Genomic DNA, 14,166 nt, shown 5'->3' with positions numbered 1-14,166 from the left:
GTAATGCTACACAACAACTCCCTGAGGTTGCAGCATGTTTTGAACAATGAAGTTCATTTTGAGAGTCTAGGAAATGTGCTTTTGATGATTGTGGTACAGGATGCCATTACAGCATTTATTGATGCTGATTGAATGCAGGTTTTAGCCTTCATGCCCAGAGGGCCTTGTGGTTCACTGAGAGCGAGAGGTGGAGCTGCAAGGCTGTGCCAGGTGTTCAACATAGAATTAATTGATCCAGAATTCATACACACATAAAATCTATCTAATATGTTTGTATTGGATGTGTGCCGCCATAAAAAGGTATTTTTAGTGAGTTGAGTGTAAAAAAAACTCCCCTTGACGCAGCACTGCCATCTAGTGGCTGGCCTCATATGCAATGAAATAGACCTCAGAATACACAATAGTCATTAGACATTAGTCCAATCTCTAATTTATTAAATAAAACGCCCAAAAGGTTTAGGTTAAAGTTATTCCAATGAGACCTTAGGTTACTTCTCTCCATTTCCGAGCAAAACAAAACCTTTGGGGTTTTTGAAATGCTCAATTTGCACGTTTTTCTAACCTTTAAATGGTCTGTAAAGTCGTAGTGAAGGTGCAATTGGTCTACTTTTAAGATGTTTTTTTCTCATGTAATCCTAGCAGCACTAAACATGTTCTTAGATAAAAATAAAAACGATGTTAACTTCCAAACCCAATAATAAAATCAATAGGCTACATAGTAAGGAAATATGCAGCAAATGTAGAGGCCTATAACTTACTATCAATTATGAACACACAACCACCTTTATCAGTAGGCTTATAGCCTTAACCAGAAAAGTACCAAACAATAATCATTATCGTGCTAAATAAATAATAATCAGTAGAATAAAAAACGTTGACAGCACAGAGATGAAGCCCATACAAACTCCACAGTGGCTGCAGTCAGAAACAACATGAGCATACAGTGTTCACAATGCTGCAACAAACACACGATGCTACGTTTCACGGCAACGCAGTAGGTAATTGTTATACTCACCTCACCTGAACGTCATTCCCAGAGTCCTGTGCATCCCGGCGGCCAGTTAAACTTCCCTGCTCTTTCATTTTAGTCCACAAAACAGCTTCTGCAGTAACATCTGGGTTATTGTCACAAACAGCAGTAAGGCCTCACACACACCTCACTGAAGATAAAAGGGGCAGGATCCAAAATGTGTATGTTAGCTTTTAGCATGTAAGCTAGGCCCAAGATGCACCTGGCTGTGTTTGGAATTGGGTCACAGAGCCCTGGCCGGATGGTGCATTAAACCAGTGATTAAGACAAAATGTAACTTTTATTTTACTATGCACAATGTATGCTTATACCTTAACTAATATTATTCAATTATTTTGTTTCACTTTACAGTGGCATGACTGTTTGGTAACTATTGTTATACTCTAGTCTAGAGTTATAACTGTTGTTGTGACTATAGCACATTATATATTATTATGTAAAGTAGAAACATTTGCCCAGTATTTTTAAATTGTATATTATATTCTAGATGCCTTGTGCTTTACTTAAAGGTGGGGTAGGTAATTCACTTCAGAAACACTTTTTGTTATATTCCATGGAATGCTCTTAACATCCCAGTAGCAATGAATATATTAAATGCTTTGAGAATAAATACATTAAAAAAAATTCATCTGTGGAAGCCGTAGTACTGTCAAAAACACGACCAATCATTTTAGCCGGCCCGGCTGCGTCTATCGTTATTCCAACCCAGTTTAGATTTAGCCATAGCGGTCGCGGTAAAGCAGGAATAGTTGTTTTTTGTCTTACTGGTGTTTTATCATCTCAGCTGGTGTAAGTATTAGCATTATTTAATGATACTATTTTATATATATATAGGCCTACACACATTTATTCATTTATAAACATATATATATATAAACACACACTTATATGTACTCACACATATATTTATTCATTTATACACACAGATGTTTACTGGTGTTTTATCATCTCAGCTGGTGTAAGTATTAGCATTATTTAATGATACTATTTTATATATTGTGGTGATTGACATTATTCACCCACGGAACTATGGGTTGGGGTATTGTTCCGCACGGACATAGTGAGTTGACCGGACCCTTGTTTCCCCCGGTCTGTTTCTTCCCGGGCTGAAAGCTGTTTTACATGTTGTCCTGATGTTAAATAAAAGTCTAGCTTGTACCTTCGATACCCCGCCTCCGACTCCCGTCTCTCGGCACTACATTGGTGACCCCGACATAAGTCTCGTAGAAGGATCCGNTCTCACAGAATCAGCCCATGAAAAGACAGTGTTACATTGAGCGAAATGAGGAATGGCTAAAATGCATGATCTGTTTGGTATTTTGAAAAATAAAAAGTATAAATATGCCTTATATAGGTATGGTCCTACACTATATTATTCAAATATAGCATGATAGGTCCACTTTAATCTAAAGCCTGGCCTGCTTTTTGAGCAGTAAGAGACTTGTAGTCTTTAAAAGGTAATAAATGTTCAGATGGCCACTGAACCAGGAAGCAAGCTGTGTTTATTTAAGGGGCTAATGACATTGCAGAGCGATGTTAACTAGGTGGAGACTTTCACAGCTCTGTCTGTGTCTGTGTTTCAACTGCAAATTAGGTTGTATTGAACTGTGAGACGTATAACAACAGAAACGTTTCTAAAACCAAAAACATGTGCTTAAAGCGCCAATATGCTAAATGGAGCTGCAGAGTCTGGTGATAATTCTCTAAAACCTTGTCACTATGTGCAACACTTTCATTACTTTTCTCCTTTAGCCAATGTTTATACAAAATATTAATTAGTACAGCCTTACGTAAAATAGAACTGCAATCCTCCAGATGGATGTGTGCTTAATTTAGTCTAAGACTCAGCCTAAAGTGCTTGTGAGAAGTGTTTAAATATGCACAAAATATGTGTGAAAAATAATTAAATAAAAAACCCACAAACTATCGTATTTTCCAAACTACTCCACAGGCAGTAAGTGGCGCCAAAAGTCTGCTACCCTGCATTAGTCATCCTAAAAAGCTAGACCACACACAAAGTGAATTGTATTTACTCTGACTTAAAACCTTTGCAAAGTCTGACATCACCATCTCCAGTTATTAAACTCCCTACTCAACACATGTAAGAGCTTTATTTATTTTAAGAACTTATATAAACTCTTTGATACAATGCACACTTACACACACACCTCTACACACATCAAACTACCCGATTACTCCCCCTTTTATTAGTTCTGTGCAGGGGCGGACTGGGACTAAAAATCAGCCTGGGAATCTCACCCAGCCCAGCCCACATAAACTGCCAACGGGGGGGGGGGCTAGTGAACTGTCAACGGGGGGGAGCCTCACTGCGGGGAAACGGTGGACCCACTTCGGTACCGGCCCATCGGGATTCGCCCTGAACGTCCTAATGGCCAGTCCGCCACTGGCTCTGTGTGTATGTGTTCTGAGTGTTTGTTTCCCTATAAAACAGCTGCGGGCAGCAGGTGCTCTGAGAGTCACGGACATTAATTCATAGATCCAAGCAGACTGGTTTACAGACTCTCCTGTTTTGCCAATCCGGTGCTTAAACAAATAGCTCTACACCCCCTGGCCGAAATGTCCTTAAAATTAAGTCTGAGTTCGAAATATATCTCAAATAATGTATGCACTGTCATTTCCCCACATAAACATAACAGTCTGCAATGAAATGGTTGTCTCCTCCCTTGTGCTCCACTTCCTCCTTGGCGCACCGGTAACTTTAAAAAAGTCGGGATAACGGGTTCGTTTTTTCGTGAAAAAAAAAAAAAAAGTATTTTCATTTGTTTAGTTAGCCTATCATCCATCCTTACTATGGCATTTGCCACTTGATTGACGTACAGGTGAGCCAGTCTGAGTTGTATTGTGCCATACGGGTTCATGCAGTTATGAGGGGGCCTCACCTCCTCATCTGAAGCGCAAATGTGGCGCGCTATTATCCGCCGTTTAGTCCACTAGCACCCCCCCCCCAGCGGTCAAAGTGATGTCAAAGCGATGTCAAAGTGATGTCAAAGTGATGCGAAGGCAAATTACTTGGATATAAATAAACTCCCAGAATTTTGCAGCTTAAATTAAATGTTGTGATTGTTTAGCTGCAACTTCAGCTACATCATTCCTAAGAATCAATGGAGTGACTATGGTTGAACATTAAAATAGAAATGCATTACATTGGGCTCATGATTGGAGATCATCTATTAAAACAACCAATAAAAGAAAACAAACATGTTCAACTATAACAGGAGGTGGCAGACATGAACATGAAGCAGCTGAACAGAAGATGAAAAAGATTAAAGCAAGCAAAATTCATAGTAGGAAATGTACAATGGCAGCATACAGAATGTATCTACAGCTCTTTTGGTCACAGACTAATATGCCTGATATTGAGTGTTAGCATTACTTACCTTTCTTTGACTTTAACATTCCTTCCAAGACTTCTCTGAATCAAAACAAACCAAAACACTCCAATACACTATAGTCTGTTAACGGCATTACTCTGTGGATCAAAGGTCCGTAACAACGTCGTTGTCTTTTCAGTTTCAGCAGGAAAGAAAGGCGGTGTTGCCATGTCTAAAGAGGAGCTGACTCTGGAGAAGAGGAGGGAGCTGGAGAGGAGGCTGCAGGACGTCAGTGGGCAACTCAACTCTGTCAAGAAACCAACGAAACCTAAAGGTAAGCACTCTCATCCATATTCGGTTTGTGCATGTCTTCTGAAAGTAAATGTTAGATGTAATCTGTTTCTTTATTATTGTGTGTTTCCATTAAATATTTTAGAGGGTACATTAAAAGCTCTATCTGGTCTTTCAGTATTTATTAACTCGTGCTCATTGTTCTCTTCCTCAGTGGAGAAGCCCAGCGTTGTGGAGACCAACCCTCAGCCCGCACGCCTCAGTGGAAGCAGCTCCAGCTCTGACTCCTCTTCCTCCTCCTCCTCCTCCTCGTCCTCAGACACCAGTGATTCAGACTCTGGTTGAGACCCTCAGCCCTGGCTAACAGAGAAAAATGCTAATAACTCAGGGACTTGGGCTGGCCCAGGTCACAACAAACCCTGGAACGGCAGTGGGCTAAGATATTAAACACATAGAAAAACAGTGGCTTTGAATGTGGGAATGAGGGATGAGAAACAACGTCTCTCTGGATAACGGTAGAACCCAGACTCTAAATGCCTTGGTTTCCCCCTCCTCCCCTTTGTAAATATTTGTACAAATGTATGTTTCTTTTATAAAGAAGAATTTTATGGTGATCCCCCAAAGAGGGAAACGGATTTTAAAAAATGTGGAAAGATTGGCCTTACTCCAAATCTGCTCCGGCTGGCCTTGCGCTGCCCTCTGTGGAGAGGGAATGGAAGAGCGTTTATTTATTCTGTTTTCTTTACCCCCATTTCCTCAGACAACACTGGAATTTGAACAAGCAATCTTTTTGGTCTCAAGCCTTGCTTCTCTAACATCTGGCCTTCTGTTCCACTTGATTTTAATATCAACCCCTAGACTCAGCCTTAATCATCTAGGTTGTTTATAATATTTCCGTTATTTGGATAAATAATATATTGTTAAGGAGCTCTAAGATTCCTTCCCAGGAGTTATTAGGTCGTAGAAAAACAAACCTCTGGTATTGGACATTTAAGTATGACTTTGGTTTGAGTTCTGAATCATTCCTCTTGTGTTTACACACATTTCTCTTGAAGTTAAATATCAGTTTGACATTGAGCTTTTAGCTGCAGTATCTTTGTATGGCATGTTCATGTTTTTAAAAGTAAATTGGGTTCATGGTACAGTATAGAAATGACTTAACATACTTTAATTACAAAGTTTGCAATGACGTAACATACTCATTCAGTTGGTATTGATTTTGATGGCAGCACTAACTTTCTGATAGTCCTCCAGCCATGTTGGACTGACTAGTCTTATAAACACGGCACTAGTTGATTCTGTGTTCAGTATCTGAAATCAGCTCTTTACTGTTGTCCACATTGCTCTTCATTATGTCAAACTGTAATTGAAGTGTGTATCTATTCCTAAGAGCTGGACACAGGCTTCTGAATGTTATCTGATTGTAGTGCAGGTTTCTAATTTCCACATGAATCTCCTGAACATGTGAAGTTGCATAGCTGTTTCTTGAAGACATCTGTAGCACTTAAAAACTCAGTGAGAGATTCTTAAAGAAATCTTTTGGCTACTCCGCACTTACTGGAACCAATGTTGTTGGATAAGTAACAGCAAAAGTTTCCTATTAAGAGAAATCAAAGTCCTTACAGCCCCATTCATAGTTGAAGCTGTTGTTGAATGTTCAGTAAAAGAATATATGCTTGTATATACTTAAACTGTATTTACTGTTGCACAAATTATTGTATTTCTGCTGTTCTGTCCTTATTTTCTTTTGAGTTATGTTGTTTCCTTTTTACACGCTGTTATTTCTCATTCCAGTCTTAGTTGTTTACTGAAGAGAGTTCACAGGAGCATCGCTGCCTCTCAGAAGCATACCTTTCCTTTGACAAGTGTGTTTATTAAAACATTCTCTTCTGTAGTAAAACATTGGCTTTTTTCTGGAATCAATGGAAGTGATAGTTATTCATGTTTAGTTTCTCAATTGTGAAGATTACCAGCATTTTGAATCAATGTATATTTTATATCCTTCAATTTGTTTTAACTGAAATTAGCAACAAATATATTGGAGAAGCGATTCATTTAACCACACTGTGCATTAATGAAAGTCACATGCACACAAAACCCCCTCATTTATGTGATTTTGTTATTTTTAACTACAGTACAGTACAGCTATACAAATGCATATAAAGACATCGGAATATACTAAAGTATATTGTGATATACATTTATTATGTCCTTCCATAGCTTTAAAAAGGCAAGTTAACTCCTGTAAACTTCGTATTTTAAGTGAAAAAGGTGAGCCTCTCCTGACCGGTGCACATATTGTAATTATGATTTTCCTCCACTAGGTGTCAGCAGTCACTCATGTCAAAATTGGAGTTGCATGTGTCTCTTTGTTTTCACTGAGTTAAAGGCATTGATCGATTTGTTTGAACAGGAAGTCATCTCCCCCATGTGAATCCAATGGTGTGAGTTTGGGAGGAGCTGCAGGCAGTGAAACCTGCGCAGTTTGGTGTGCAGAGAATATGAACTGCAACAGGGCGATGAAACTCTTCACAGTGCTTCTGGTTATTTGTCTTTCCAAATGCACTCAAGGTATGTTTTTGAGGAATGATCAAAAGATTTCGGTCTCAGGCTCTGGAGCTGCAAATAAAAGTAAAAAACACAACACGCCTCCGTACAGTAACAGCCAGTAAAGACTAAGAGTCACACTGGTTTCATCTTATCTACAAATGATTGTATAGCATAAGCCACATGTGTCTGCCATTACAGATCTCTCTGTACAGGTGGCTATGTATATCAGGTGATATCTGACTGAGTATGGCGACAACAACACAGACATGCTCTATGGTAAAACAACCTATAAAACCATAAGCTTTTCACCATGTATGACTCGTGTTGGAAAGTATAGCCAGGGTTGGAAAGAGCACACTGGACAGAAAACGTACACGTAGACCTTACCTGCTTCAAAACATTGAGAAAAACGGACCTTTTTAGACTGGCTTTTAATATGTGATTAGTGTTGGCCTAGTGTTAAATGTTGTTTTGTTATTTTGTAATCTCCGAAAGCATCTTTGAGCACTTGGGCTCTTGATAACTCAAATTATTATTATTATTTCAGATTCCTATTCTTTGTTTCCACTGAAGGAGGTTTTAAAGCAGGATATTAAAGGCCCAACATTGCCACTTTATTGGCTTAATTAGCTTTATTGGAAAAGGAAACAATTGTTCTCCTCTATTCTGTAATTAAATGGCTTAAAGAAAACTGTTTAGCCCGTTACTCGCTCTACACCCAGCAGGTCATTCAGCTAATTTTTTCTCTAATCACTTCTACTCCAGTGCCTCCAGTTGTCAAGGTCCATCAGACCAAGCATTGTGGGTTATTTCCTCAGGAAGAGAGGGTGATCTGGCTGAGAGACAGGTCGAGGTCACCACAGATGTGTCATCTACAAATATCCTGGCCAACAGAGACTAGTATATAGATATATATATATACATCGTTATAGCTTCACTCTAACCTGAGCTCTTACCGGGGGGAGAGGGTGAGCTGCAGGGGGGCACACCTGGAGGTGGAGGGTGGTAAGGATTAGTCCGGAGGAGAAAATATACTCAGGAGGTGATAGATACCACAAACGTAAAAACTGAGTAATGTTACTTTTTACTCACCATGTTTCACTTGCTTCATCACCTTTTTCAATGCCATACAGCCAAATGAGTGGAATGTTTCATCTGTAATGAACAAAGCTATTTTTCTCTTTTTCTCTAAAAGTTGTGATAATATTGTTATTGTGAATTATTTTGTCCATGATATCTATGTAGTCGATATCTGATATCATTACAGCCTATTCCACCGTTTCAACAGAGTTCACCATGACGTAAATATATACATTTAGGAATCTAATAATTATGATAACTCAGATCTAACATGAACACAGCATGATAGCTGTGATGGTGAGCAGTTGGTTAGTTGTCTTCACCTTTTAACTCCCTTCAGCCTCAGACATTCCCCCCTGTTACTTGTGGTCGTTCATATATTTCAGCATCACCTGACCTCCACACCCATCGGCTCACCAGCTCACCTACTTCTCATCCATTCATTCTTCACTACTCACACCAACATTAGTCCTTAATGCCAGCCAGGCAGCACCCACTCCCTGCCAGGTTGTCGTTGTGCCCCGTGAAGTCGTAGTGTTCCAGCTGCTGTTTTTGTTTGGCTGCCTGCCTTTTCTTTTCCCCGCTCCCCCTTTTTGGATTTGTTTGCCTTTGATGATTGACTGCCTGTTGGCGACTTCTTTCCCTGCTCTTTCCCTGAGCCTTGCTTTTGAGTCGGAATATCTACTGCCAAAACCATGACATACTCAGTCTGGGCGACAGAAGTTTTAAGAGCTACATTGAACAGCTGACATGTGAGATGTTTTAATGGAAGGAGGAACAGTGTGATAGTATGGGAAAGCAATGGCGGGGAATTACCAAATGAACAAAGGTGAATACGGGAGAAAGGTTGTCATTGATCTTCAGCAAACGCTTCATCAGATGTTAACTGCAATAGGGTGCTGTTTCCTGGCACATTTCACATATCTTATCCTTACCCACAGCTGTGTGTTGCTATGTTCAACAAAACATTTTCCATGACGAAAAGAAAACTTTACTTAAGAGCACACCTCTCACTCTGAAAGTGTATTGGCTTTTAGATGCGGCTAACTTTAGCTTCCTGTAACTTTACAGTATTTGATTCCTGGCCTATAGGATAAGTTACTAAAAGTGATTACGGTCATTGTTTCATTTAGACATTTCTAAACACATAAAGAAGACTGTAGGGATCCTCTTCTTCTTTATCGGCTTCCAGGTGGAGCAACTGACAACGGACTTGGAAAAAGAGGTGTGTTGGCGTTAGTGTTTGTATTATGAAACCCTTTGCTTTTCTTCTGTGCCTTGTTAGACATTTATATCTCATGTAGTTGTTAAGTTTCATACTGTAACCCTCTCTTTTCATGTGTTAGGTTTGACTTCAGCCCACTAAGCAGACAAGGACAAAGATCTCTAAGTCATCCCTAAGACTTATGAAAGAGTTGGTAACAAAGAAACACGTAATAAAGTTCTCCTGAAAAACTGGACTTTGTTGCAATATAAATAATTAAAGCTTGTGACACCTTCAGCCTGATAACAAATGCATTGTGGGGAGATGACACTCAATTGTTTATAACTGAAAATGGCAGAGCTCCTCCATTATCCTTTTAATCAACCAAGGACTAATCGGACATATTGTCCTTAGAAATAAAGGTGCCATGAATTGCTCCAACATTTGTTTATGATAATTCTGTAGGATAAATATGTCCGACCTGTCAATTCGAAAAAGGTGCGGCACACCTTGAAATAACACTCAACGTCTTGTACTTGACATATTCTGTTTTTGTTGGATGTGTGTTTCTGAAACACATAAATAACTGGATAGAGTATTTGTATTATTATTAATAAATTCAAAAAATAGAATCTTCTGTTTGAAAACCAAACGTATACTTGCAAAAACACGGGGACAACTTCCTGTGTTCACTTGGTACACTCTAAAAGCCACTCTACTATATGACAGAAGAACATATATTATTAATGAATAGTATATAATTAAATGTATTAATCTAGCTATTTTAGTTTTTTGAAGTTTTGTCTTACTGTATAATCATTTGAGGTTCTTATCACTATTAAAAACACTTCTGGACACTTCCACACTGCAAATAAAACCTGATTTAAAGCTGCTTGAATCAATATTTTAAAATTAACAATGAACCAGGACAACCTTTTTGTGTAGAGTGTTGCTGACAAAACCAGAGAGTATTATGTGTGAAAAGTGTCAATAAGTGTCAATGTATACCGAAACCCAGAATAAGGTTGTTTTCTTTAATTCAATAAAAATCGATTTATCAGATCAGATAAGGCCTGATATCTGCATGTATCCCTGCAAGACAAAATAAACCTTTCTAATAATCTTTTATTTAATGTTACTGCACTCAAGCTATGACTTGCCATTGCAACATCAATTACAAGACTTTTTTAAAGTGTAAAAGGTTCTGTTGCTGCTGAACGTTACCCCAGGGATCACTTTTCTAAAGGTAGCAGGTTTTTGTGGCGTTTTAATGTCAAATTCCTATTGAATTCACTGCTTGTCGAAATGTAAGAGGTGAATGAATTCCTTGAAGCCCAGCAGAGAGCCTCTTTGAACTAAACTTCTTTCTCCAACACCAGCTGTTCAATCCCACGCCGCTCTGTAAATGATTCAACCTGATACGAGTGGTCTATTTTAGAAATCACTGGGAAGCTATAAGAGCTTTGAGCCCGACCCCTCGGTACTTGTTAGTTGGCATTTCAGACTGAAACACTGAATCATTGCTGTCAATATGGCAAGTCTTTCCACCATCGTGGCCATGCTGGCTGTGTTGTCCAGTGGGTTTTGTGAGGAGAAGAACTTCCTGCAGCGAGCTGGCACGGCCTTCACCGGCAGACAGTACAGGTCTCTGCTCACGGTGCCCAACGGAGAGATATTTGGAGACTGGACCTGGTCCGAGATGTGTCCTGAAAAGTTCTTTGCTGTTGGCTTCAGTCTCAGGGTAAAGACATTCTGATAGGACTCATATTTTACTGCATTTAACCAACAGTAGAAATTCAAAGAAAGAAACTGAGGGACAAAACAGGCTGAGGTCAAAGAGAGAACATCTAAAAGGACAATGAAAGAAACATGCATGATGTCTGCCTATCTCTTATTGGCGTTACATTAAGAAAAGATTCCTTCTTCAGCAAGCACAAGATGATAAACACAGCATAAAAATACCAATGGACATGTAAAAATAGATTTAAGGGTAATACTTGATGTGAACCTATCCTTTAAGGGAAAAAATATCTGATGTTTCAAACACAGTAAACGCATTAATAATAACAGATTTATTTATTTCATTGTTTATGTCTGTGAACCTAAGTGGCTGAGTTGCACTGTAAATAGAAAAGAGCTTCTTGTTGTCCCAGATACACGTCTCTACATAGACTACCAAATAATCTACACCTTTACCTGACATTAAGTTTTTCACCAGATTTGGCAGCTGTTTCACCTGAACAAGCAGGCTTATCAAGAGATGTTCTGGGAACTGTTTCTGTTTCTTCAGGTGGAGTCTAAACAGCACGTTGCGGATGACACCGCTCTGAATGGGATCCGCCTCATCTGCGCCCAAGACGAGAACCGAAGCTTCGTTTACTCTATCGAATCCCACACTGGCTAGTGAGTAACTATACATAATTGACTAATGCCATTAATAAATGTCACTGACTAACGTAAATCCTATCTCTTTCATAATAATGCACTTCTTTTGTTGGCAATAAATGTTCATGGTTCGGCAGCAATCATACATGTTATTAATGAGGAGTTTAAGGTTAAATCAAATCTGCAGTTGTGTTAACACATTGTTAGTTTATAGATTTTGGTCTAGATGTCTCACATTAAAACACATTACAAAGATATTTACAAAGGAAAAATAAATCACCATCTTAATTATACATAATCCAGCAAACTGTTATATTCTAACATACCAAAAAAAAAAAAAAATTAAACAGTATGAGGATCAATGACTGGGGTAATAAAGAAAAGGCTTTCTAATGCCTCATTCCAAATGTTTTACGTTTTACAGTACTTATTAACTCTGTGGCCAGATCCATCTTGTAAAAGAGATGCTTGATCTAAGTAGGTTTAACCTGGCTGTATTACAAAGTTTAAATAGATATGTAATAAATACAGTAATCTGCAGCTGGCAGTTACCCATCATGTTCACAGTGGAAATAAAAAGCGTTTTTTTTCCAGGATTCCAAAACCACGTTTGTAAATGTATCCAATCTCTTCCAGAGTTTCCAGTCTTCAAATTGGATCTCTTCCTGATTTGTTCCCCTGATCCCTCTCTTGTATTCCTCCTCTCCTGCCCAGCTTTGGTGACTGGTCACCTCCCCAGTACTGCCCCAGGGGCATGCTCACCTCTTTCCAGATCCGCGTGGAGCCCCATCAGGGTCTGTTTGGTGACGACACGGCTATCAACAACATCAAGTTCCGCTGCAGCAGCAACCCTCTGCTGGAGGGCATGGGCCTGGACTGGGGAGAGTACGGCTCCTGGAGCGAGGAGTGTGGTGACGGAGGAATCTGTGGCATCGAGACCAAGATGGAGAAGTACCAGTATGGCCTGGATGACTCCACCCTCAATGACGTGCGCTTCCATTGCTGTGCCAAGCCTCAGCAGGTAAGACAGGGGGCATTTATAAAACAAACAAAAAATCGATAGTTGACGGGTTAATGAAACATCTATAGAATGTAAGGATTTCATAGACTATTCATAGGTTTATTTGTGCAAGTGACAGTTTTTTTCCCGGATAAGAAATTGAGTGAGCATTTTAGAGGTTCTGTCATCAAAAGTGTGACCCTTTTGTCTTAACATGCTTTATCCCTAACCTGATTTTAAATGCAAAGAAATCCAGCAGATAACATTACACAAATTCTGAGCACTTTAAGTTCTTGTTGTCCATGTTGCCTTAAAGGTACTGAACAGCTGGTCGGTATTATGAGATTGTCAATTAAAAAAGTTTTCATGAAGACTTAATAAAATGATTGAAATGTAAATTGTAATATATTCTGTATAAACAGTACATTGTATTGCTGTTCATGAACTCGTGTTGGGTGTTTTTGTTGACAGTGAACAGCAAGTTAACATCAAGCAGGCCGGAGCAGTTTGATTCACCCTCAAAGCTGATGAATAATAAAAAGCTTATTTGAGTTGCTGCTGTCTCTTTAATGATTTAATGTCAGTTGCTTCTTTTTTAAACACTCTAATAAGGCTGAGATCAAAGTTTAGGGTGTTATTTGATAAACTGAGAGTTATTTATCAGAACATCCAGCTCTACACAAAGTCCAGTGTCACCTTCAACAGAAAGATTAAGGAGTGCTGCTTCAATTTAACCCCTCGTCTGAAGAGCCTCTTTATACATCATGTCATCCCCTGATCACCTCTCATCAGCATGTTTTCATATCCTGTCTAATGAACCAATGAGCTCACAGCAAAGTCATTATAAGCATGAGCACAAAACAGAGCCGCTGACACAGGCCTTTCCCATCATTCCTGCTGGAACTTAGGTAATTAAGAAATGACAAGAGAGGGGATATTAATTAATTTACAGTTGAAGGCCTGACAAAGGTTGATAAGACACCGATTGGCACACACAGAGGTAACTGTGTTAATTAATCGGTGGGTAGTTAATCTGCTACCAGAGTGTGTGGGGAGGGAACTCGAGGACGTTATCAAACACTGTGGTAATGGTTTTCAGAAGATTCTGCAAGTCACGGCAAAGTGATTATAGTTTTAACACAGAGAGCCTCTCTGTTATGGTAATACACTCAGGCTGGCCTCATATCTAAGTTCAAAGTGTACTTTTTGGAGTTAGATGTTCAAGTTTGTCTGCTTGAAAGAAACTGATTCATGAATATCAACAGAAGGAGGTTTGACAAGGGGAACAGCTGTG

The 14,166-nt window shown here is 39.2% G+C and overlaps 2 protein-coding genes across 2 annotated transcripts; both read left to right on the top strand.

Moving 5' to 3' along the window:
* The first annotated feature begins 4,563 nt into the window (after positions 1 to 4,563).
* On the top strand, positions 4,564 to 6,564 carry LOC104964583 (bromodomain-containing protein 2-like). The gene is made up of 2 exons (XM_010793416.1): positions 4,564 to 4,696; positions 4,868 to 6,564. The coding sequence occupies exons 1-2, from the start codon at positions 4,591 to 4,593 to the stop codon at positions 4,996 to 4,998; spliced, it is 237 nt and encodes a 78-aa protein (XP_010791718.1). The 5' UTR covers positions 4,564 to 4,590; the 3' UTR covers positions 4,999 to 6,564.
* Positions 6,565 to 10,930: 4,366 nt separating this feature from the next.
* Positions 10,931 to 13,426, top strand: LOC104964582 (vitelline membrane outer layer protein 1 homolog). Its single transcript, XM_010793415.1, has 4 exons — positions 10,931 to 11,228; positions 11,778 to 11,890; positions 12,587 to 12,893; positions 13,344 to 13,426. Exons 1-4 carry the CDS (start codon positions 11,019 to 11,021, stop codon positions 13,344 to 13,346), a joined length of 633 nt encoding a protein of 210 aa, XP_010791717.1. The 5' UTR covers positions 10,931 to 11,018; the 3' UTR covers positions 13,347 to 13,426.
* Positions 13,427 to 14,166: the final 740 nt, after the last annotated feature.

Source organism: Notothenia coriiceps, unplaced genomic scaffold (genome assembly GCF_000735185.1).
Source record: "Notothenia coriiceps isolate Sejong01 unplaced genomic scaffold, NC01 NC01_scaffold00037244, whole genome shotgun sequence".
NCBI lineage: Eukaryota > Metazoa > Chordata > Actinopteri > Perciformes > Nototheniidae > Notothenia > Notothenia coriiceps.
Note: the sequence above shows the minus strand (reverse complement) of the source record. Positions and strands in the feature narration are given on the sequence as shown.

What these genes read in the sequence shown, in the direction of transcription:
- LOC104964583 (XM_010793416.1), top strand. Translation starts at nt 4,591, where the DNA reads ATGTCTAAAGAGGAGCTGACTCTGGAGAAGAGGAGGGAGCTGGAGAGG. An exon ending in GAAACCAACGAAACCTAAAG is followed by an intron (nt 4,697 to 4,867) that starts GTAAGCACTCTC and finishes TCTCTTCCTCAG; the next exon opens with TGGAGAAGCCCAGCGTTGTG.
- LOC104964582 (XM_010793415.1), top strand. Translation starts at nt 11,019, where the DNA reads ATGGCAAGTCTTTCCACCATCGTGGCCATGCTGGCTGTGTTGTCCAGT. An exon ending in CTGTTGGCTTCAGTCTCAGG is followed by an intron (nt 11,229 to 11,777) that starts GTAAAGACATTC and finishes CTGTTTCTTCAG; the next exon opens with GTGGAGTCTAAACAGCACGT. An exon ending in ATCGAATCCCACACTGGCTA is followed by an intron (nt 11,891 to 12,586) that starts GTGAGTAACTAT and finishes TCTCCTGCCCAG; the next exon opens with CTTTGGTGACTGGTCACCTC.